Source organism: Falco rusticolus, chromosome 5, assembly GCF_015220075.1.
Source record: "Falco rusticolus isolate bFalRus1 chromosome 5, bFalRus1.pri, whole genome shotgun sequence".
Lineage (NCBI taxonomy): Eukaryota > Metazoa > Chordata > Aves > Falconiformes > Falconidae > Falco > Falco rusticolus.
Genome location: NC_051191.1, coordinates 41,371,538 through 41,394,868, shown reverse-complemented (window position 1 = coordinate 41,394,868; position 23,331 = coordinate 41,371,538). Strand labels below are relative to the sequence as shown.

At 36.5% G+C, this 23,331-nt stretch overlaps 1 protein-coding gene across 1 annotated transcript in view; it reads right to left on the bottom strand.

Moving 5' to 3' along the window:
• ADAMTS20 (ADAM metallopeptidase with thrombospondin type 1 motif 20) overlaps positions 1-23,331 on the bottom strand; it is a 100,773-nt gene that overhangs the window by 51,012 nt on the left and 26,430 nt on the right. Inside the window, exons 5-15 of the mRNA XM_037390125.1 lie at positions 19,749-19,832; positions 18,819-18,943; positions 17,871-17,911; positions 17,445-17,550; positions 16,178-16,324; positions 15,399-15,540; positions 13,966-14,070; positions 4,188-4,333; positions 2,626-2,807; positions 2,396-2,532; positions 1,118-1,235 (exon numbers count right to left, since the gene is read on the bottom strand). Coding sequence (XP_037246022.1) covers positions 1,118-1,235; positions 2,396-2,532; positions 2,626-2,807; positions 4,188-4,333; positions 13,966-14,070; positions 15,399-15,540; positions 16,178-16,324; positions 17,445-17,550; positions 17,871-17,911; positions 18,819-18,943; positions 19,749-19,832 — 1,333 coding nt within the window. The remainder of the gene's footprint in view (positions 1-1,117; positions 1,236-2,395; positions 2,533-2,625; positions 2,808-4,187; positions 4,334-13,965; positions 14,071-15,398; positions 15,541-16,177; positions 16,325-17,444; positions 17,551-17,870; positions 17,912-18,818; positions 18,944-19,748; positions 19,833-23,331) is intronic.

The following is a 23,331-nucleotide window of genomic DNA, read 5'->3' as shown; positions in this document are numbered from 1 at the left end:
GAATTATCAAAATAATACTTCTTTTCCTTCAGTGTTTTGACCACCTATTCAGAAATCCAGTATCTAATAGCTCATTGTATCTTCTTCCAACTTCCCAGGACAGACACAAGAAAAGTTACATGCATTTGTATGGGAAGGGTAGCTGTATCCCACCTTTAAGTTTTTTGGTACTTTTTGCTTGGTGCAAGCCATCTGCCAGGGGAAAAAAAACAACAACACCCAACCAAAAAACACAACAACAACAACAAACAAACCCCCAAATCCAACAGAATGCTGGGCATACTTTCCTCTTTGACCAGCAATTCTTTTGTTCTATGAAGATCCTATTGGGCACCTCTCCAGGTATCATTTTCACTTCGCCTGTGGTCTTTTTAAACCAGTGAAATAGCATCAAGGAGCCTTTAGGAATCTGATATTAACCTGGAGACTTCTGTCCTTATGTTCCATGCTCTAACTACTTAACTGCACTGCTACACACATACAATAGCCTCTCCATACTTCCCAGAAAGGACTACATATAGAAGAACTATCACTAGCTCTATTGGAGAAACTAAATCAAAGGAACAGGAATTACCAGGGTTATTCAGAAATTTCTTATTCACTACATGTCAATGAAGAGGAAAGAGCAAACGTTGCTGCCTGTGTTCTCTGGAAAGAGAAGGCTCACATTTCACAGGCTATCTTTTTCATTATAGGAGAAAAAGGAATCTCATCAGCTGCTCACACCACAGACCTCTTGCTATCTCTTACACTACCAAAAGGAGACACTGGTGTAAGTCCTTCAGTTGCAGAGTGTCAGACAAGGGAATGCAAAATGCAAAGCAGGAAGCATTCTTCCTTTCAAATTATTTTTACCCTCATCGTATCTTTTGTGTCTTTTGTTTTGACCACGGAGAAGATAGATTTATTCCCCCCACCCACCCCCAGCCCCTTGAATGGGTTACTGTGCAACAGTGTTTGCCTCTGCATCCTTGAGAGGGCACATGTGACAAAGTCAGAGATATTTTTTGTTGACAGAGGACCTAAAGAACATACACTGAAATCCCACTTCTTCAAATGTAAAAATTTCTAAGCCATACTAAAATGCACATGAAGATTTAAAAAAAACCAAACATACCATAACGAGCACTGTTGAAAGTACCTGCAAGAGTCTTACATGAAGAATTATCACCACCACAGATTCCACATTTGTCTCTCCTTGCCTTGGAATTCAAAATGTGATCACAGCCTGCTTGCTACAAAAAACAAAACAAAACAACCCCCCCACCGCCCAATAGCCCTATGTCACTCAGCCCAATGAAAAACAATGAAAACAAACAATGTAAGCTTCCCACTCCCCAAAAATATTCTTATTCACTCTATCTATTTGGTCTTCCTTGGCAATTCATGAAAACCTTTTATGGGTTTGGGTGCTGTGATCTAAGGACAAAACACAACAGTGCTGTTGTACTAAGAATGTACAATCCAAACACAATATGTCATGAACTGCCTAAGAATATATAACAGTATGCAAAGACTTTGTATTAAATATATTCAACATCATGTACAAATTTTAAGTTATATTTACATTAAAAACCCTTGGAAACCTAAAAGCAGCACGTATCTGTACATGGTCATCAATTCTTTTAAAGTCTGTGATTATTGCAAAAGAAGCAAAGGAATACATGTAGGCTATGATGGTTAATAGCACAGTTTTTGTGTATGTATCTTTACTTAAACTTTTTTTTTTTTAAAAAGTGTGATAAACAGGACAATTCTCTGTCATTTCCTCTGTCCTCTTGATTCAACGATATAAAAAAGGCTGCATTTTCTCCTCACCCTGAATTTACTCAGTTTCACTGTGATGAGTAAAACACCTGGGCTTGACAAGAGCCTAGAGTTATTAAAATGTAGCACCTTGCTTCTCCCAAGAAAATCTTGTGGAACTTCTGTAACTGTTATTAAGCAAAGAATGCTGAAATGATCCCTTTCAAGGGTCAGTTCCTCCTGATTTTGCAATGGAATAATAAATACAATCTAGCTACCCTGAGTTTTCCTTCTTTTTTACTAATTTGACAGCAGAAATATGATTGCAATAAATGCACAGCACACTTCTTTACTCCCTTTTTGCCAATTTTGGATCGGTTTCTCTCTGCTCACTTTGACAATATTAACATTCTCACATAGGAAGCTTAATGAGAAAAGACTGTGAATCTTCAGACTGAATTGAATGTTCTTCACTTAATTGCCTCCATTTCCAGATCTTCAATTTGGTAGGGATTAAAATTAACTTCAGTAAATTCAAAACATCTTACTTCACATATTTTCAATAATGGTTATTTGAATGAATATTTAGTATCTACTTTACCATCTTTTAAAATTGATTTTAATAATTAATAAGTTTAGATTTAAATACCCTGCATAAGCCTTGAACACAAAGGTCATTGGTTTCTGCTCCACAGGGAGTACCATCAGCAACTCTGTCCTTCAGCTGATAGTAGGAAGTTGTTCCAGAAACTCGGCAAAAAAGTTTACAGCGATCTTTCATAGAAACTGGAAAGAAAATCCAACAGGTTTCTTGTCTGTTTTAGAACTTCACAGTAACATTTTTATTTCATTAATTGAAAAAATCTTATAATTACTTACTACCACTGTATTTTGGAAGCCAGCGAACAGCAGACGTAAGACCGTTGATATTGAAGTGTTTGCCATCAAATTCAGAGCACTGCTGCTCCCGGAAATCTTTTTTGCCTTTCGGACATGAATCAGTATTACATGAGCGAAACTTCATCCTGCGGCCAACACAGTACTTTCCTCCATTTCTTGGTCTAACAAAAATAGGTAAATGTAGACACACTCAGTTTCTAAAATTGCTGTCTTCCATGAAAAGGGGCGTGAGCCACTGATCTAAAGGGGAAAATCTCAAAACAGCATTCTGCCATCTGTTACTGACTTTTCCACACATTCATTTTCTATTGCACCATGCATACACTTACACCCGAGTGAAGAAAATAAAAGTCCATGTAAAATACTACTGCTGAGGTAGTTGGTAATCAGGCTACTGATAAATATCAACATCTATTATGTTTTTATTTATTTTATAGTCAATTATTTTGCCTGGAAAAAAGAACTATTAACTTTAATGGCTTTTATCCCTTTAGCTGAGATTACGTTCCTGTTTTTACAGAAGCAGCACCTCCCTCAGTTTGAAATTATTATTTCACAGAGTGACAAAGACAGACGACATAGTTAGGAGCTGGCACACTTTCCTGGAGTCCTGATACCAGTTTCAGTTTGGGAATCAAAACCGCTAATAAGGGAAAATTGAGGAAAATACCCCATTTACTGTAAAGTCTAAAATATATTTCCTAACTGTTATAACACTGCTACACAGTAATTCAGTATTAACAGGTTCTTCAGGAAGAAAAAAAGAATAAATCAATGGCATATTGATGCTATCAGTTACTACAGACTGACAGAGGCATACCTAATGGGAATCTAGTCTACTGCTTCTTCCTCACCAAAGAAAAAAATCACCTGGGGTCATTTGATTAAGGTTCATTTCTCCCACTGATAGTATCAAGACGACATGACTAGGAAAAACTCTGAACCTACCCAGGCTGCAGCTATAGTTCCCGAGAAGTTGAGGGTAAAGTTTGCATAAACACTTATTACAGAGAATGAAACCCACATCTAATTATTCAGTCAATGGAAGTTTTGCATTATAAAGGTAAGTTGTAAATGACACTGCTGTAACCAGTGTTCCTTGGGGGCATTACTGGTGGTGATGTTGTGAAAAAGCCTATCATCAGAGCTAATCAAGTGTTTCACAAATCAAGTGTTTCACTAAAGGATTACCAGGAAATATATCTATTTATTTTTGCAGTTTTTACTCCAAAGAAAGCATCTCCATGTATAAAGAAACCTTCAGCATTTAAACTAGAGAAAAAGACTTTTCCAAAATAAACCTTTAGAAATATCTATAAATATGAATCACATAGTTGAGAGAAAAGAGGAATCTAAAATTTATCTGCATATTAGAGTCTGTAGACTTCTCTCTTTTCAAACGTGGTTGAAACAAGCTTTTTTTTTATTGGTGCTTCAAACCAATTTGCACAACCCACAATACGTTCACTTTGTTTTGAACCAATCTGTTATCTTGTAATGTCTTCATCATGCACTAATGTAAAACATAGTAAAAAACATACTCTGGTCTATTACACAGCCTGGTGGTGCTCTTGATTCCACCTCCACAAGTTCTCGAACATGAGCTATAAGGCCCCCATGGTCCCCATTCTCCATCTACAGGACGCGTCTCCATTTCTCTGCTCACACAAATTCCATGGCGGCAGTGCTGCACAGTTGTCAAACAAAATAAAATTTGTACGTAAAAGGTTACTGCAAATTTTAGGCACAGAAAGAACAAAATTTAAAGGGCTCACTGGTCTTAATCTGGGCCTGGCCATTTTATGAAATGTTCAAATTCCTTTAACATTTTTTTACCCAGTAATCATACTTTCAAAACCGCTGTCTAGAGTTCTTTGCTCTCTATGAAAACTACCAGATGCTGAACAGTGGGATTGTTTGGGAAAAGCAGACAAGAATTTAAGACCTTGTTTATGCTGAAGCAAGAGGATGCTGTAGATTCATGCTTGAACTCAAGACTTTCACAGCTATAACAGGTGTAAAATATTTTATTTATTTTTATTTATTTATATTTTACGGAAATTTTATATTTACTAGTAATTTAACAAATTTACTATTACCATTAAAACTAAATGAATAGTTAGATAATAATTCTTAGAGCAAGAGACTACATTGCAATGTCTATTACTTCAGATTTTCTTCCTGCTGAAGAACTACCTATTTCCAACTAAAAATTTACATAAAGGTGTAATTTTGTCTCCTGGGATTTACATTATTAAGATTATGAAGATTGCAAGACTAGTCTGCTGTGGTCATGTCAGTTTTGAGACTTCACCACCCCACATCTATAAACTGTTGTTATTTATAGAAAGTTGTAATTACTAGGGTTTTTTTGGTTTGGTTTTTTTTTGGGGGGGGGGGGGGGGGGGGGGGGGTGTCAGAAGAATCAAGTGATCAATCTCTTGCTTCTAAGTATGTGCCACCTAAGTCCCTGACTCTGCAAATACTTATCCACTTCAGTGGTTACTCAAAACGTACATGACCAAAAAGTCTAAATGAAAATGTTATGATTGGTGCATGTATGATTTTTTTCCAAAGAACCTGCAGGAATTACCAGCGCTAATCCTATTGATGACTTATGGCAGCTGGAATTCTAATTCACTTGTATGCTTTAGAAAATCCGAAGTGGTATATTTAAGCACAACATACTAAAATAGAATATTTACAAGATACCATATGTTAACATAGAATTTCTCAAGAGTTATAAGTTTACTGTAGGAACTATCAACTAACAGACATTTTGCTGAACATACCAAAATTATGTATGCAATCTTGCTGAATACATCTGAATAACACCAAACTCAAATGTTGTTCAGTGGTTTTATCACAGCATAAAATAATTCCTAGAAGCAAATTTTTCTAATTAGTATATGCTTTTATTATATTGATACTTATGATCATATGCTAACAATCATTTTGTTCTCAAAATAGGAATTTGTCACAGAATCAAATTCTCCTTTCTGAGTTCTGCCTGAGTTTAATCCAAGTTGGTGATAAAATTGCCTGCCTGTATAATTTGTCATCACACCCACTCTTGCACATGAGCCATATCTTTTAAGCCCAGAAAGGCTACCTTTAAGAACAGGACCATTAAAGATGATTTTGAAGCCCAAAGCAAACACAGAACAAAAGCTAGATCTATCTTGTCATCAACCACTTAAATGATCCAGCAAACTGGCCAGAAAATCACTTGCTTGATGCTAAAATTAATGCTTTAACTAAACACCGAAAAGGCACCATTATTTCACTGCATATGGGCATATGATTTCTCACTGTAGTGCTTACTGTTAGTTCTTATTAGTTTTTTCAAGATTCTCTCAGGGTACCTTTGTACTCAAACCCTCTTGTACCTAGTATCTAGTACCTAGCAATGAAACATAGACTTTTACATAGTGCAGCCATAAAGTAAGTATCAGAAAACATTAAGAACCTGCCATTCCAAGAACTGTCATTAGCATCTTAGAAAATAATTATTTCCTACTTTAGGCTGAAGATTCTAAATCTCCCTTCACAAATACTGCATCCAAATATGGGACAGTGATCTAGAGTTTAGGTTCTTCTTCCACCCACAAAAATATTTACAGTAACTTGAAGGGAGATCTCAGGAAAAGACAGAGTTGTAAAATGAAATTTTATACCCACAACAGCATTATTTTGATCCATAAAAATGCAAAGCACATGTTCACATCTGGGATTTTAATAGCTTATTCAACAAACTTGTCTCAGCTATTATTCTGCTGCATTCCTACAGAAGCAACATGATGAAGTCACAGTAGAAAACTCTGGCACTAGATGCATTCCAGATGTTCTTCTGTGCTTGCTTGAATCATTGCTTCACTGAGAATACCATGACATACAGAACTTTGATATACTTAAATATAATTGCTCATAATTTTTTCCCCTACATTTGTTACGGCAGATATAAAGTATGCATCAGTAAAGTGGGTATTGTTCATAATTACAAATATACTGATTGCAGTAAGTGGCAACTCCGTTCTAGCCAAGGTAAATGATTTTCTATCAAAAAGGTAGAAATTCTGATCTAAATCCACATGCAATTATTATATCTTCAGAGGAGAGAGGAAGAGTTAATGGTTCAAATTTGGGATCAATGAACTCAAAGGCACCCAGATTTGATTTATTAATTACCTGCTTATAATAAACTGTTTGACTCTTGCCTATGGATTAAACTATGATTTAACAAACTGATTCCAGATACTTCCAACTTATCTCCTTAGCTTATTGAACTTGCTAAATCTCCAGGAAAGCAATTTTGAAAGAAATTATTAAAGCATTAATTGCCAGGCTATGCTAAATTTCAGTTGAGCCAAGGACAGTGATAGATGCATGCAGAACAGGCCTAGAGCACTCCTGAAATCAAGTACTTCATACACATCCCTGGTATGGCTCACAGCAGAAAAAGGACTCTTAAGCTCATTCTTGCTGCCTGTATTTTCCAGACTACTCCCAGAGATACACATGGTTTTTAAAGTCTTCGGGCAAAGACTGAAACACTGATGTTCAGTGTATAAGGACATAGCTTCATGCGCTGGAGCTCTGTGCAGCCTTAAGGGGGCTCAGGAAAAATAATTCATGTATTTCTAGACACCAGCATGTTTCCACAGACGCTACAGGTAGCTGCTGTGCTTTTAAAATGAACAAAGATGACTGAACACTGAACCCAAGTATGAGGAGAAAATGAAAAGGACAAAGCATTGCAGAAGTAGACACGAGTTCTGTATTTTGCAATAGCCCTTTCTGCAACTGAGCTAACTCGGCTTTGGTCACAGTGTTGATTTATTTGCTCTCAAAGCTGCTGTGCACGATTCCCGGGGTCACGCGCCTGAGACCCACCAAACAGGCACCAAAAAGGACTGTTATGGTTTAACTCCAGCCAGCAACTAAGCACCATGCAGCCACTCCCTCCCTCCCCCCACCCCCACAATGGGATGGGGAGGAGAATCAGAAAAAGATAAAACCCATGGGTTGAGAAAAGAACAATTTAATAACTGAAATAAAGTTAAAATAATATTAACAACAACAATAATAATTGTAATTAAGAAGAGAGGGGGAGAGAGGAATAGAACCCAAGGGGGAACAAAAACCAGCAAGTGATGCACAGCACAACTGCTCACCACCCGCTGACCGATGCCCAGCCAGTCCCCAAGCAGCAGCCATTGGCAGCTTCTGGTCAGCTCCCCCCATTTTCTATATGGAGCACGACGTTCCGTGGTATGGAATACCCCTTTGGCTAGTTCAGGTCAGCTGTCCTGGCTTTGCTCCCTCCCCAGCTTCTTGGGCACCTCCTCACTGGCAGAGCATGGGAAACTTGAAAAACCCTTGACTTAGGGTAAGCACTGCTTAGCAACAACTAAAACATCAGTGTGTTACCAGCATTGTTCTCATACTAAATCCAAAACACAGCACTGTACCAGCTGCTAGGAAGAAAAAAACCCCATGGATTCTCGAACAAGCCTACCTTTATTATTCAGATGATGTTATCTACAAAACCCACAATACTTCAATAATTTTTTTCAACATTTTCAATTTCTTATTGCAGAAAATCTACACATTTTATTTCTCCCTTGGGATATTCCCACAGAAAAAACTTCTCCAAAATCACATCAGAAAAGTACTTCACAAAAATCCCAGTTTACAGTAAAAATTCTTGGTTTGAGCTCTCAAATATACTTCACCTTGTTTTTATGGTTCAAAAATTATTCTGCTACCTCCCAGATGATGAACACATCCCCCTATCACCCAACTCTGTTAAAATCCATCCAAATTTTTTATATCTACATATATACACATAGAATTAATTATTCTTTCAGATTAACTGTCTTCATGTATTACATTCAAGAGGTAATCAAGCAATGCAATGGTTTTGAAAAGAAATCAATACATGGGTAGTAACCTACAACTGAATTGCAGAAAACATACTTCAGAATCAGAGACTGGTACTCCTTTTACTGATCAAAGCAATTCTTTCTTTGTTGGTTTGCATCCCCATTCTCAACTGTCTCTGTATCCCTCACTTTATGTGGCTATAAAGGGAGTAGGATCAAATCTTAATTCACTCAATAGTTATTCTAGATATTTTTAGACACACTAGCTCAATATACAATGAATATACAGTGAATAGAAGGTATAAACATTTCTCTCAAAATGGCATATGCTTTCCAATCAAACTATTATTTGTATTACGTGGACTCCTTCTTGCTGTTAAACAGCTCTTTCCAGACTTCTCTGACACGTGTTTTTTCAGTGTTTAAGTAGCAAAATGCCACTATGTAGAACACTAGGACAGCTCCAGGACATGAAAAAGTTTGGGTCAGAATCAGATAGCTACCTCCTACTGTCGCAACACTCTCCAACCTATCAAGTTGCAACAAGGTCTTTCACCACCTCATACCAGCACACTTCACACAGTCCCTCTGCTGCCTTCTCCTCACCTCATCCAGGGTGTGTGTTCTCTCTGCTTCTTCTCTTCACGCTCTCAACCACTTAACAGAACCAGCCACACCTGCACCGTATCTACATCGGCCAACCCAACACCCCTGAAGCCAGACCACAGTTGTATATTATCAATGCTAATTAACCCAGCTTCAATCCACTACATCCTACCTCTGCCTTCTAACGTCCAAGGAATCAATGGAATATGGGCATATTTGTATACTGCTCAGGAGTCCAGGAAGGATCAGAGTGCAACTCTCAAGTGTCTCAAAAATAATTATTAAAAAAAGACATTTTATTGGGTATTTTTGCTGTTCTTTTCAGAGCAAAAAAAAAGACTTGTTCTGAGAATGCTACTCCTAGAAGACAGACAGTTTCACCAGCTATTATTTGGAGGTGGTTTGGGTTTTTTTGGCTCAGATGTACATCACGAACTCCAACAGATGAGTTACCATCACTGGAATATCATTTAAACTACACTGCGATAAACTGCATTGCTTCATGATAAAGAAGCCATGATTCTGAGGCAGGTGTAAACCGGAGATGGATATGTGTAAGGAGAGTTTGGGAGTCAGTTGCTTTGTAACCAATTCGGTTATACATAATAGCATAGATATTCTTTTCCATAATACTACTAGCTTACTACTCCTTTTAATTAGGTCCTCCATAAAATGAGATTAAGTATTTTCTGTGAATGACATCAACAACGCTACGGTCGATGGTACCCAGTAGATTTAGAATTATGAACAAATCCAGTGAATCTAGGGATTCTATCTACTAACATTAATTTATGGGGTTTGGGTTGTTGTTGGTTTTTAAATCTGAACAAAGATATCCAAGATGCCAAAACCTGAATCACTGGCCAAACTCACATCTTTGGAATTTCAGAAAGAAAGGAAAACCACTCCAAAACTTCCTGTGCTCAAGGTAAGGAGAAGTCTTTTGTACTATCCCAGGGTATAAATGAAAGTAAATTCCTCACCACAAAATCCCTCAAATCAAGTAGCCTCCCAAAACATAAAAGAAACAGACAGTAAAAGAAAAGAAAACAATTGAAAACATAATCCAAACAGATAATATCAAGAGCCTGCTGGTCTGCAGAAATTTCAAAAGACAAAGAAATTTCTGACTAGAATGTAACAAGAAAACCTAAGGGAGCAGCTCTTTTAGCACCGCTTCAAGTCATGCACATTTCCTAAACATCCATCAAATTAGCTCCTACCTGAAACATGATGACAAGAATTATGATGGTTAAGAGAAGGAAATCAGGCCAATTAAAGCATACCAGTTTCTGACCTAATGGAAAATAACTTTTTCATATGTCTTGTAATACATAGGGGCCTCCTATCGTATCTTGGTCCGCAACCCAGCATATAAATACTTTTCTTATTGTGATTTATTATGTTTTTTTATTGTACATATAGTTCATACCATCACAACAAAAATTACAACTGTATATATGAAATCCATTGTGGCATCCAGTGAGCAGGCTACTTCCAATTAATCACATGGCACATATCTTAATTCTGAAGATACTCCCATAGCAGCTTTGATTACAGAGACAAAACATGAAAAAGCACTAACCATTTGACATTTTTCATGTCATTGTGCCTCATTACACAATAAAATAACACTAATAAAAATTTTATATCATGGTTAGTCATATAATTGTATTTAGGAAGACAATTCAGGAATGTGTACCTTATATTTCATAATCTCTCTTACAAAAGAACACCAGAAACACTTTTCAAGCAATGATTAATGTAGTCATGTGGTATGTAGAAATTCACCACTGCAGAACTAGTAAATGTTTACGTATGGCATGTCTAGATATATTTACTATCATTTTGTCTCTGAAGTACCAGTCAGGCCAAAGAATTTAAATGTTGCATCCTCTGCTTCAGGGAAGGTCTATGTGATGTTAGAAGAGCTGGCAGAAGCTTCCTACAGATCTTTATGAACCCGAACAGGCAAACTAAAAGCATCTGAAGTGCTAAGACACAACATGAATACCAGTGGAGTGAGAAACTGTTCTTGGACACAGTAGAATTTTTACTTATAGGCTATTGTCATACCTAAGCACTCAGAATGTATAAAAAGAGGAAGTGAAGAGAAATTTTCACGTACTTCAGCAGAAGCCCAACAAGCAAAAATAAATTCATTTTTCCAAGTAACTCTAGAACGAAAAATGTACAGTTTGGTTGGCTCAAAGACATTTGACTAGACAGCAAATTGAAGTAAAATTTAAAAAATTTCTATTTTAGTAACATTAATTCTAGATAATTAATAACATTAACACAGGAAATGTCCGAATTCCCAAGAAAATATTTTCTTTATTCTCTATAAGACACTGAAATGTTAGGCTGCATTTTTCTTTTAACATTTTAAGAAAATGCTATCCATATGTACTACTAATATTATATACATTAAGAAGTCACTGAGCTCTACAGGTGTGTGCACCATGAGACATGAAAAACAATTCTCTTTCAAAATGCATGCATGCTAATAGAATACATATGGCAAGAAGATATTCCATTAGGATGTGCAGGCACTCGGGAAAAGCTGTTTACTCGTTCACTTGAGTATCCCTGCTATTAGTAGATTTATATCTTCTTGTATTTTGGGGGAAGGAAAGACACAAGGACTATTAGAACAGTCCATACAGCAAGATCCACTAAGCAGACACCCAACCTGAAGAAAAACAAAGACTACTGTGAAAATACTCATGTGTCAAATCTAAGCTTAAAAAGTAGATACTAAAATTACAAATGCCCTAAATAGATCTTTTCTGTATTTATCACAGCAATAATGCTGTAAATGCCAACTATTAAATTTATTTAGCTTGCTGGCAAATATTAATTACAATTCCTAGTAGCCATTTCTTATTTCCATTAACATCAACAGAACTTGTTGACTGAGCTTGAAAGGAGCTACCCCTTAGACAGGAACAGATGATAATTTGTCAGATCAACTGATGCTCTTTCTTACATCTTTCAGAGGTAATGACTGTAATTAGCTCTTCACTTCCTACAGAAAACTGGCTCACTGGAGTAATTGCACAAAATAGGTTTTTGTATTCTTATATAAAAGAAGTCATCTGATATTGGCAAATTAGAGTCAATTGAACTAAAGATTACACCTGAAGTTTTACATAAAGACGAACTTCCTTTCTGATCAGTGACTGACTGAAAAATAGGTTAAACATTACACCACCTGCATGCATAGGATCTAATCAAGCAAAGCTTCCACTGTAACCTTCAAATACCTTTTCCTAATCTTGCAAGAGAGAATGAAACTGTTTGAGACAGTTTATCCACTAAGTTGTGATCCATTAAGACAGTATCTTCAAATTGATCACTACTACTATCTTACCAAATACAGGAAAAGAAAAAAAAGCAACTGTAAAGATTAAAAAATATTGGGGGAAATTTAGTAATAACTGAATGAAATGTAGCAGCTTATTATACATAGAAATTAGACTACATTTTTTTTTAATCATCTCTGAACCTCTAAAACTATCAAAAGATAAAAAGTTAACATTGCTCCCACAGTCCCTGAAGCTGCCAAAGCACACTACTATTAAAAGCAGCTCAACATAACCAGCTATACTTTGATAATCAGTGTCATAACTGAGCTTGTAAAAGATCTCTGAAATATTTATTCTCCCAATCCCCTGACAGGTAAGAAAATACTTTTATGTGCTGGTGGTGAACTGAGACATAGAAAAGCCAAAGACCAGATCAGCATAGAACTCAACCACCTAATTTCTGTTCACTTCCCAAACTACATACAAATCCAAAACTAAACCCCTCAAATCTTCACCGATAACTCTGGATTCAACTAGCCTCCACCACTACAGTTTCTATCAAGGTTCTGTAACTCCCTTGACTACATGTCCTGATTAGGTATTCATGATCCTCATGGACAGCCCAAGAAAAGTTATATTATCCAAGGATACAGATCAAGATCTGCATTCAAAAACAACCTGCCAGATGAAGGAGTGAGCTGCATTCTCATCATCCAAACACTCTACCAAATAAAGGAATGAACTGGGTATAGGAAACCCAGCTTCCATTTCTTCTTTTTTTTTTTGTAACCAAAGCATTCAGTACATACCTCATATAACCAGGCAGCCCTATGCATTAGGGTATAAGTGAGAAGACAGCTCCTGATTTTTAGCACTAACAGATCCAAGCATCCTGAATTATGTTACAATAGGCAAGACAGTATATGAATTTGAGTTATGTGTGGTAAAGGAACTTACTAGAGTAGGTGAAGAGGTACTGATACATGCTTTCTTATTTTGTGTAAAACAGATAAAATGGGCAAATATCTACTCAAACCAGGATTCTAACCCAAAGACTCAGTCTTTCCAAAAAAGTGTACTCCTCCACCTAACTCACTCATACTTAATTTGTTCTGGTTCAGTGAAACAGCCTGCACAAGACAAACTGCGGGAAACATGCTTTTGATATGGTTTGTATCCAGGAAATTCAACTTTGGAGCACTACCAATGAAGAAAACACCCTACTTGTTAAAATGATCTGAATTTTTCAAACAGAAGGAAAGATGGCAACTTTCCCCTGAGGTCTTCCACCTATTTTTAACCAATGTGGCAACTGTAAATTTATTTAATTATTCTGAACAGACACCTATGTTACTTATGTCACAATATTATAGGACTATGAGAAACTGCAGGTATCACGTAGATACCATTCACACAACCAGGATGCGACAGGTGCGGTACTGCCACACAGCAAGCACCGATTTTTATCTACATCAACAATTTTGCCATACGCAAGTACCAAGAAAGAAATCAAGGCTTACCATTCCCACACCACAAACTGTTCCATCAGCCAAAGGCATGTGCTGAGTACGACAACCCTTGTGAACACCTTCTGTGCTTGTGCACCATAAGCGTTTGCATTGTTTCTAAAAAGAAAACAAGATTACTTCTGTTGTACCTGTAACACCATTTTAGACATTAGCTGGGTATTTGTATTGTTTTCTTGCACTATGTGGGCTTAGCGTTTGCTATTAGTACTACCATTTTCCACAGATAAAACCTCACAAAACCAAAATTAATTTAATTTAAGGCTAGGCAGGAATGTGGAATATTTGGAAGTGATCCCACTAGAAGTAATAGATAACTTAACTTTCTAATTTAGTAGAAAATCTAATAAAAAAAAGGAGGTAAGAGGTTACAGTTGATTCTATACAGCACAGTTTGCATATAATCCCCAGAAAAATACTCTAACTGGAATTCTTCCTAAAATGCACTGACTACAAAATGGAAGAGAAATCCTCCTTTTCAACTCTTAATGGACAAATAACTTTTATGGATTAAAAAATTTGCAAAGCATTCTTCAGGAACACCATCTTCAGCTCTTTGAATCCTTCTTTACTTTTCTATAATATTCCCATAAAGCCTGACTCCTCTTAAACATTCTACCTCACCAAAAACTCCGCTTAATTCATTCCAAATCTGATCTGAAATTCAGTCCTTTAAACAGCTCCGACAAGCCATGCAATACTAGTAGAGGTATTTAAGAAGTTGGTCCAAAATCTAACTCTACATGACATCTTGACAGTAATGAAGTCACAACGTTATATTTGTATTTATTTTATATTGCACTGACCACATTATTTTTTCAAAATACAACTTTTCAATATTAATCTCAAGTTTCCTTTCCAGATCCCAATTTTGCTTTAAAGAAATTTTTGGTTAAGTATACAAATATTACATTCTAACAGGCATGAAAATATTTTTGACTCTTGACAGAGTAGAGGGAATCTACACTTTGGGTCAAATATTTAGAACAAATATTTGAATTAACATATTAACTTTCAAGTTATAAATTTTTAAAAAGCACTAAAAGAAGCAGATAAGAAAGACCTGTTAGTGTAAGATAGGAGCTATAATGTGAAAACATTTGTAGAAAGTGTTGAACTAATTCCCTTTCAGCAGTGGCAGGAAGCCTTAATTTATGTAGTTTTAGATCTTCCAAAGTAATTATAATCACATTCACAGATGTACAAATCAAAATGACCGCATCCTACTTTTTAATTCTATATATTTCTAGTATATGGAGCAGCAATGCTGCCCACTGAACTCTTCCCCCTTCAACAGAATATAACCTGAACTTAGACATATTTCTTCCAAATTCTTCCAGAACCCCAAGTCCTGAAATTCCATTTCTAAACCTGCCTTTCAGGAATTTTTAGTATAGAATGAGTGTGACTGTGTGTTGTTCACTCACCAGATAAGGACACACTTGTGACCCAAGACCAAACATAAGTTCACACTGCTTGTTGACATCATACACTGACCCAGGCAGCTGAGAGGAAAGATCATATATTCTTCCACTAGGTTTGTCTAGGAGGCATTCACCATAACCAGTACTGTTGTAAAAACAGAAACAAAATGTGAACACTCAATTCATTGGAAGCCCACTCACACAGCACTTACACATGCATATCTTGGTGGAGTTATGGGTTTGCATGCCTATATAATGACTTTAATTAAAATTAATAAAATAAACCAGGTCACTTGATTTTCTTTTATTGGATTTTGCATTAGATGCACCAAACAAAGCTTAAGGTTTTTTGTGTTCTGGCTGTCATTTCTCATTTTCACACTCTTACAGGAAAAAAGATGGTACTGCCAAATTATACCTACCACTTATTTTTTAAAGAAAAACTTTCAGAAATAAAGTGTGCCTATTCTAACCTACTAAAATCATAGTACAGATATTTTCAATAGCCAACGCCACTATATTTATAAAAAAAAAATAAATCTTCATAGCCTTATATGCCAAGTGCAACTTTAAGAAGGTTATGAATCATGCAAAGAAGTAAATGCACTCATTTTTCTGGAGGACTGAGGCCCTACAAGTCACTGGTTAAACCCAAGAACAACACTAAATGCTATTTAAGCAATACCTTTAAAATACTTCTAAAAAAGACATGGAATTGGAAAAAAAAAAACCAACAAAAAAACCCAACAAACCCAAAACCATAGCATTATATTGATACTTACTCAAGAAATTCAGTAATATATTTTTGACTGCACTTTGACCAGGTCCATGGGCTTGTATGGTAATTTAAAGTAGGAGCCATCACATGGTATTGATGTTTAATTCCAGCTTCTTTACATTTAAAACTGTCATCATGAGGCACATTAAATCTAAAAAGGAAAACAGACAAACTCCAAAACAAATTCAGCAATAATTAATTGAAACTCTCTTTGTTGTAGCAGCAAATGCTTGAGTTTTGAGTTTGAAAATGCCTTAAAATTTAATGGGACACACTTAATATGACTATCTGACATTATGGCAATAGGTATCTGAAAAATGCCTTCAAAATTCTCTCCTTATCCAAAATGCTCCTTATTATATAATGCTGGGCACATGAAGAATTTTACAATTACATAGTTCTTTAGTTCACCAGAGAAATTCCAGTTTTGGGAGTATGCCACTTTAAATGAACATCCCATTTCCTCAATTGAATACACAGGCCATCGTTAGACTATCCATAACATATTACCCCAATATTCACATCCTAACTCTTATTATTCAGTAAACAAAAACAAACTACAGAGCACATCAACATAATATTTATGCAACTAACACATCCTCTTATTGTATATCTTTTATATGGTTTAAGTACCATGGCAAATGGCATATATCTAAATGAACTTCCAGGCACATGAAAATTAACAAGCTAGCTACTGAGCTCTGTAACGTCGTCGTTACCTACACTGTGGCATGCCTCATGGAGCTAGAGTATAGCACCTTTCTGCCATCACTGATGAGGTATGCTTCATAAAATAAAATGCTGTCATCTCCTCTTATTTTTCTGTGTAAAGTATTTCTCTTTGTGTTACTCTATTGTATTCTGAAAGGATCAAACACAAGGAAGATTATTTCTGCGTTACATTAATTGCTTTTTCTTAAAGGTAAATTCCTATCAGCACTAGAATGCAGCTGGAGTTAACAGGACTGTAGTTGCACATTGAAGATACCTGTCCCAGTGTTCCAACCAGTTCGTATGACAAAAGGACAGAAGGCAGCTGTATGGCCAGTATTTCCCACAATTAAAGATATAAACCAGGTTATAAAATTCACTATTTTTCTGTCTCTAGGTTGGGGTAGAGCTAGCTCACTGCAAGGGGCAAAAATAATGACTTCTAAAAGAACGTAGCAGACTGCATCCTTCTAGAAATAGAGCCCATCACAGGAGATTGGTCATACTAAAAATGAAATAATAATAAAAAAAAAATTACCTGCCGGAAAATAGGTACTTACACATGTCCAAGTTCATGCGCTATAGTAAAAGCAGCACTCAATCCATTTTCTTCGCTTACAGAACAGCTGCGTAGTGGGTCACACATTGTACCTAGCTCTGCTAAACCTGCAAGATTGAATCCTTATATAAAAGCTTAACAGAATGAATTTTCATGTAGGAGGAGTGACTCTAGAAGAAAATACTATGGCACCTGAGTTGAAAGTCATGCCTCAACTATGCAGCAGATTTACACAAAATGATCAGCCACCTGGCACCAAAGTACATACCGGGGCAGTATGGCATTGAGAAGTTGATTTCTTTGTCTATGTGACTTAATTTTTACATTTATTTTCTGATTTATTCCTAATTGATTTTTCTCCCTACAGGGAAATGCTCATATATTTTCTGTTATAAAATCATACTGATTAAAAAAAAGAGTAACTCACCAAGAGTATCACACTTCTCTCTAGCTCTGCAGATATCTTCCCTTGAAGGAAAAGATTTATTTAATATTACAACAAATAAAATAACATTTTTAAAGTATTTCACTGTTGCTGTTTAATTAGAGCAACTGCAAATCTGATTCTCAATTTTTAATCTTACAGTCCAAACAATTTGCATTCCAGTGAAAGAAGTCATTTAAATTCACCTGACTAAGCTCACGGTATTGCCTTCTATCTGGCTTGCAAAGAATAAAAATTCAAATATTATGTTAGTTCTCTACAATGAAAAAGGGAGACCAAGCATGAAACGCTGCTGAAAAACATGAAGATTACAGTATACTTGAAACTAACTTATGTAGTGGACCATCTGCCAAAACAACATAAAATTCAGGACAAATATCAGAGTTGGAAGTGCTGGAGTGTGTCTAACTTGAACACTAGGGGAAAAAAATGAAAATGAACAGCAAAAGAGAAAACGAATCTCAGTGGATGAACATCAGAACCTTCACTGAGGCGATTTGTGTACAGGAAGAATATATACCAATATTCAAATGTTTTCCATTTGTAAACTTTTAGTTCAAATTATGCCTGGGCTACCAGGAGCTCACAGTCACTGCATCATTCAGCTGATTCCATTACATACAACACTCCATTCCTATCACATATATGTACAATCACTAAAGACTTCATTTCCTTGTAGCAATCCCAGGTCTAAGTAATTTCCATCATCTTTAATGAAAGGTTCATCAGATGGTTAGTTAACAACATATATCACTGTCAGAGTAATAGCTCATGTATTGATAATTAGTCGTTTGGGAAGTGCAAGACAGTCTTCATTGAATTCAATTATCTATGAAAAACATCAGTGAAATGGTTAAAAAAATGATGTAAAAATACCCAAAGCATTTGTCTCACCTAGCTCTGTAACAACAGTTATTTCAAATACTGTACCTAGTGATAAGAACAGCAGTATCATGATGAGAAGGGTGAGCATCATCCAAAGTGTTTTGTGCTTGCTGCCATAAGCAAAAGTTACGAAGAGTGGTAGCTGCATTAAAGGTGATAGCTGGTCCTTCCTAAGCAATAAATGGCAAAAAAAAAAAAAAAAAGACAAAAAAACAACAAAAAAAAAACAAGTAAGGGGTTTAATATTCATGCCCTTGCACTTATTACTTTGTCATTTGTGACCCTAACCTGCAAAACAATGGCTGTGTGTGGATAGGAAGTCAGCGCGACTCCACAATAAGAGTTCTCTCACACAGATTTGTTTGCAGGATCAGATCTTAATTTAGCTACAAGTCACCAGTCATGGAAACACATTATTATAATCAATGTGTGTGAGCATGCACCAGGTGTTAAATATTTTTTTTAATAGAGTGACAAGACATTTACGATAAATAAATATAGAGTCATGTATTTGAAAAGTGTACACATCTTACAATCTTAAAATATTACAGCTGTTAGGGCTGAAAACCCTCTATAAAAGCTTTCATTTCCCTGTCATGTTTCTATGTGAATAACCACACTTTCGGTAGTTATGCCATAAGCATAACTTCAGATGTATGAGGCGATTTGTGTACAGGAAGAATATATACCAATATTCAAATGTTTTCCATTTGTAAACTTTTAGTTCAAATTATGTCCATTTAAGTCAACAGGAGGTGCTAGTAGAGAGATGGGGAAATACAGGCATTAAATAGAGGTTCTGCAGCTAACCTCACATTTGACATAGAGTCTCTTATTTTAAAAGATAATTTTATAGTTAAAGAAAATATTCTGTATTTAAAACTAAAACATTTTAAACTTCGGAATTACAATGCAAATTCATGTATTTAGTTTCTTCTATTAGAAAGAAATCTTTTCAATATTTAGTTTTCCTACCTGTTCATTGTGAATTACAATTAATTTTACAATAACTATATTTATAAGATTTCCAATACTTGAATCTTTATAGATTGCTGCAACCTAAAGAGAAGAAAGTCAGAAGATTAGAATATGAAACTCATCTGATAAACCCTCTCTTTTTGTCACGTAAACAAGTTATCAAAGAAAAACAAGTTGCTATACAACAGACATCTCATGCATTGGTCTGTACCTTTCCACCCAAGGATATTGCAACAAACCCAAAATAGTTGCCCAGGTTTTAATATACAAATAGCTATTCATTTCCAAACACTTAGACAACATGCTGAAATGCTAGTGTAAAAAGTGTATTTACTACACACTGTAAAACCTGTAGTTTATTGACAAAATATCAAAGAAAGACAAAATTAGCGTTACTGCAACTGTCATAGATGTAAGCTGGTTTATGCGGATGATTTGTAGAATCGATACCTAAAATATTAGAGGGTTTCAGAAGGCAACTTTGAACCAGTAAGTTTTTGCCCTTGCTTTTAATGGAAGCTGGACTGAGTTGTAAACCCATACTGGAAATATACAAGACACATACAAAGGTTTCTTTCCTCATTCATAAAATTTGTATTTACATACCAACAGGCATTTTTACATATAATCTTGCAGACAGATAGTAAAAATCTCAAGTCAATTCCACTCGCCAAAGTGAACCACTTTGAAAGTTATTCTTCATAAAAGCAATAATAAGTTTATTCATTCTCAATAGATTCATTCTCAACAGCTTCAGACATCCCATCCATATGGATTCTACAGTTTGGCTTAAAGCAGTTGTTGAATGACAGCCTTATCTAAACAAGAGTTGCCACCAAACACAGAAGGACTGGCTTTCCTCCCTTCTGTCTTGTGCTAAGACTACAAGACTACAAAAGTAACAGGATCAAGGAACTAATCCAGCTGCAAAACAGGGTTTTTTTTTCTTTTTTTGTTATACTGATCAACATGATCTCATTCCTGGTGCAGCCCCCACAACACAGGTGCTGACAGAGGGAAACATGCGGAACAGCAGACTTCTTTCAAAAGTAGCCTATAACTGAACTGGCTCAAATTGCTTGTAAAAACACAGCCTTGCTGTGTATGAATCCTATGTAGCTAAGACCAAGTAATTCTGCTGAAAAGTTGGAGCTGACAGAGCACTGGCTCTCAGCTCATACCCACCCTTTCTCTAAACTAGAGAGAGCACAATGCATAGCGTTGTCCTTCATCCTTTGTTGATACACAAGCTGGAAATGGAGGATTCAATAAGGGCAGGGAAGGAACCTGCATCTTGGATTCCATGTGGGGAACACATTTCAGAACAGCACAGCTATTGTCTGCTTCCTCCCATATGGACTCCATTCTTGGTTACCAACCAGCAAATCTCCAATTATTCTGAGGTGGGAATGAGATGCACCTCTCAAACACTGAAGACTTCAACTAGGCACAGGCATGTTCAGAATACCTTTATCAAAAAAAAGGTGCCTGTAAAGGCTCAAGCGCTATTTAGGCAGAAGGGGTTATCCAAATATGAAAGGAATAAACTACCATTTTGCTACTATCAAAACTAATTTTAAATTACCACAAATTATCAAGCTCATACTGTGCTCTTATAGCTTAAGATCCACTTTAATAAACCTAGGAAGGATATTTTGGGGTATTTATCCTCCCCATGAAATACCACAGTCAAGGTACATTTGTTGACTTAGAGTAACGTAACACAATTGTCACATTCATCTTGGCTCATGTAATTAACATTAACAAAGCTGTCTAAATTCCTTCAATAATCAATGGGGAAAGAGAAAGGATGAACTGTTGTGTAGACATGCCTCTCTGAAGATACATATTTTGATATATGTATTTTCATACAAGACAGTAAAATAAGTTATTTCTTCATCCCTTTACTATGGAGGAAGATGAGAGGTCTAATTTTCAGATGTATGAGGCCAGGGGAGGCTAATTCCAGCCAAACTATTTCAAGTTTTATTTCTTTTTAGCAAAGAAGAAACAATACGGGTTCATATGGCATTCCAAAATCATGTCAGAGGAATCTGAAATGAGATCTGCGAGAAATTGGCTTATAATGTAAAGAAAATTACATGCATACAGCATTAACATAATTTTATGGAACAGGTAAACAAAGCAAGACTGTTTCATATCTAGATTTTAATGATGAAACAAGCACTGCTACAGAAATATAGTAACAGAAACCTAGAATGATTAGGCTTGGAGGGGACTCTGAAGATTACCTAGACCAACCCCTCCAGCTACAGGGAGGGACATCTTTCACTAAATCACATTGCTCAAAGCCCCATCCAATCTGACTTCCAACTCTTCCAAGGGTGGGGCACATTCACAACTTCTCTGGACAACCTGTTTCAGTGTATCACCACCCTCATCATAAAAAAAAATTCTCTTTATATCCAACATAAACCTACCCTCTTCCAATTTAAAACTGGTTTACGTCTTGTCCTGTCAACTAGAGCCCTTGGTAAAAAGTCTCTCAACCTTGTGAGTCCTCTTTATATATTGAAAGGCTGCAATAAGGTCTCCCTGGAATCTTCTCCAGGCTGAACAATGCCAACTCTCTCAGCCTTTCCTCACAGGAGAGGTGTTCCAGACCACTGATCATTTTAGTGGTCCTCCTCTGACATGCTCCAACAGGTCCATATATTTCTTGTACTGGAGGCCCCAGAGCTGGACACGGTACTCCAGGTGGGGACTCATGAAAGTGGAGTAGAAGGTGAGAAACACCTCCCTGTACCTGCTAGCTAGGGTTGGGGATTTTTTTATGCAGCCCTGGATACCATTTGCTTTCTGGGCTGCAAGCGCACATTGCCAGCTCATGTCCAGTTTATCATCCACCAGTATCCCCAAGTCCTCCACAGGACTGCTCTCAATCCATTCATCTCCCAGTCTGTACTGATAATGGGGACTGACCCAACCCAGCTGCAAGATCTTGCACTTGGCCCTGTTGATCTTGTGAGGTTCACATGGGCCTAATCCCCAGGCTTGTCCAGGTCACTCTGGGGTTCATCCCTTCCCCCAAGCAATCACACATCTTGGTGTCAGCTGCAAAGCTGCTGAAGGTGCACTCAATCCCACTGTTTGTCATTGATGAAGATATTAAATAGTACTGATCCCAATACAGGACCTTGAGGGACACCACTCATTATTGGTCTCCATTTGGACATTGAGCCATTGACTGTAACTCTTCAGATGTGCCCACACAGCCAACTCCTTATTCATCTAATAGTTCACCCATCAAACCCATATCTCTCCAATTTAGCAGTCAGAATGTTGGGGGATACCATATCAAAGGCGTTACAGAAGTTCAGGTAGATGACAACCGTAGCTCTTCCTTTGTCCACTCATGTAGTCACTTCATCACAGAAGGCCACTAGATTAGTCAGAAACATCTTTTCATTAACTTGCAAACTGTTTAGTTAATGTCTTGTTTTGGAACAGTAGGCTCTGAAATTCAGGTAATAGCTGCATTTCACTGACTGACAAGTAAAGAGCATGTAGGTCATCTGAGGTAGTGACACTTGACATAGTGGACAAAAAAACCAAAACA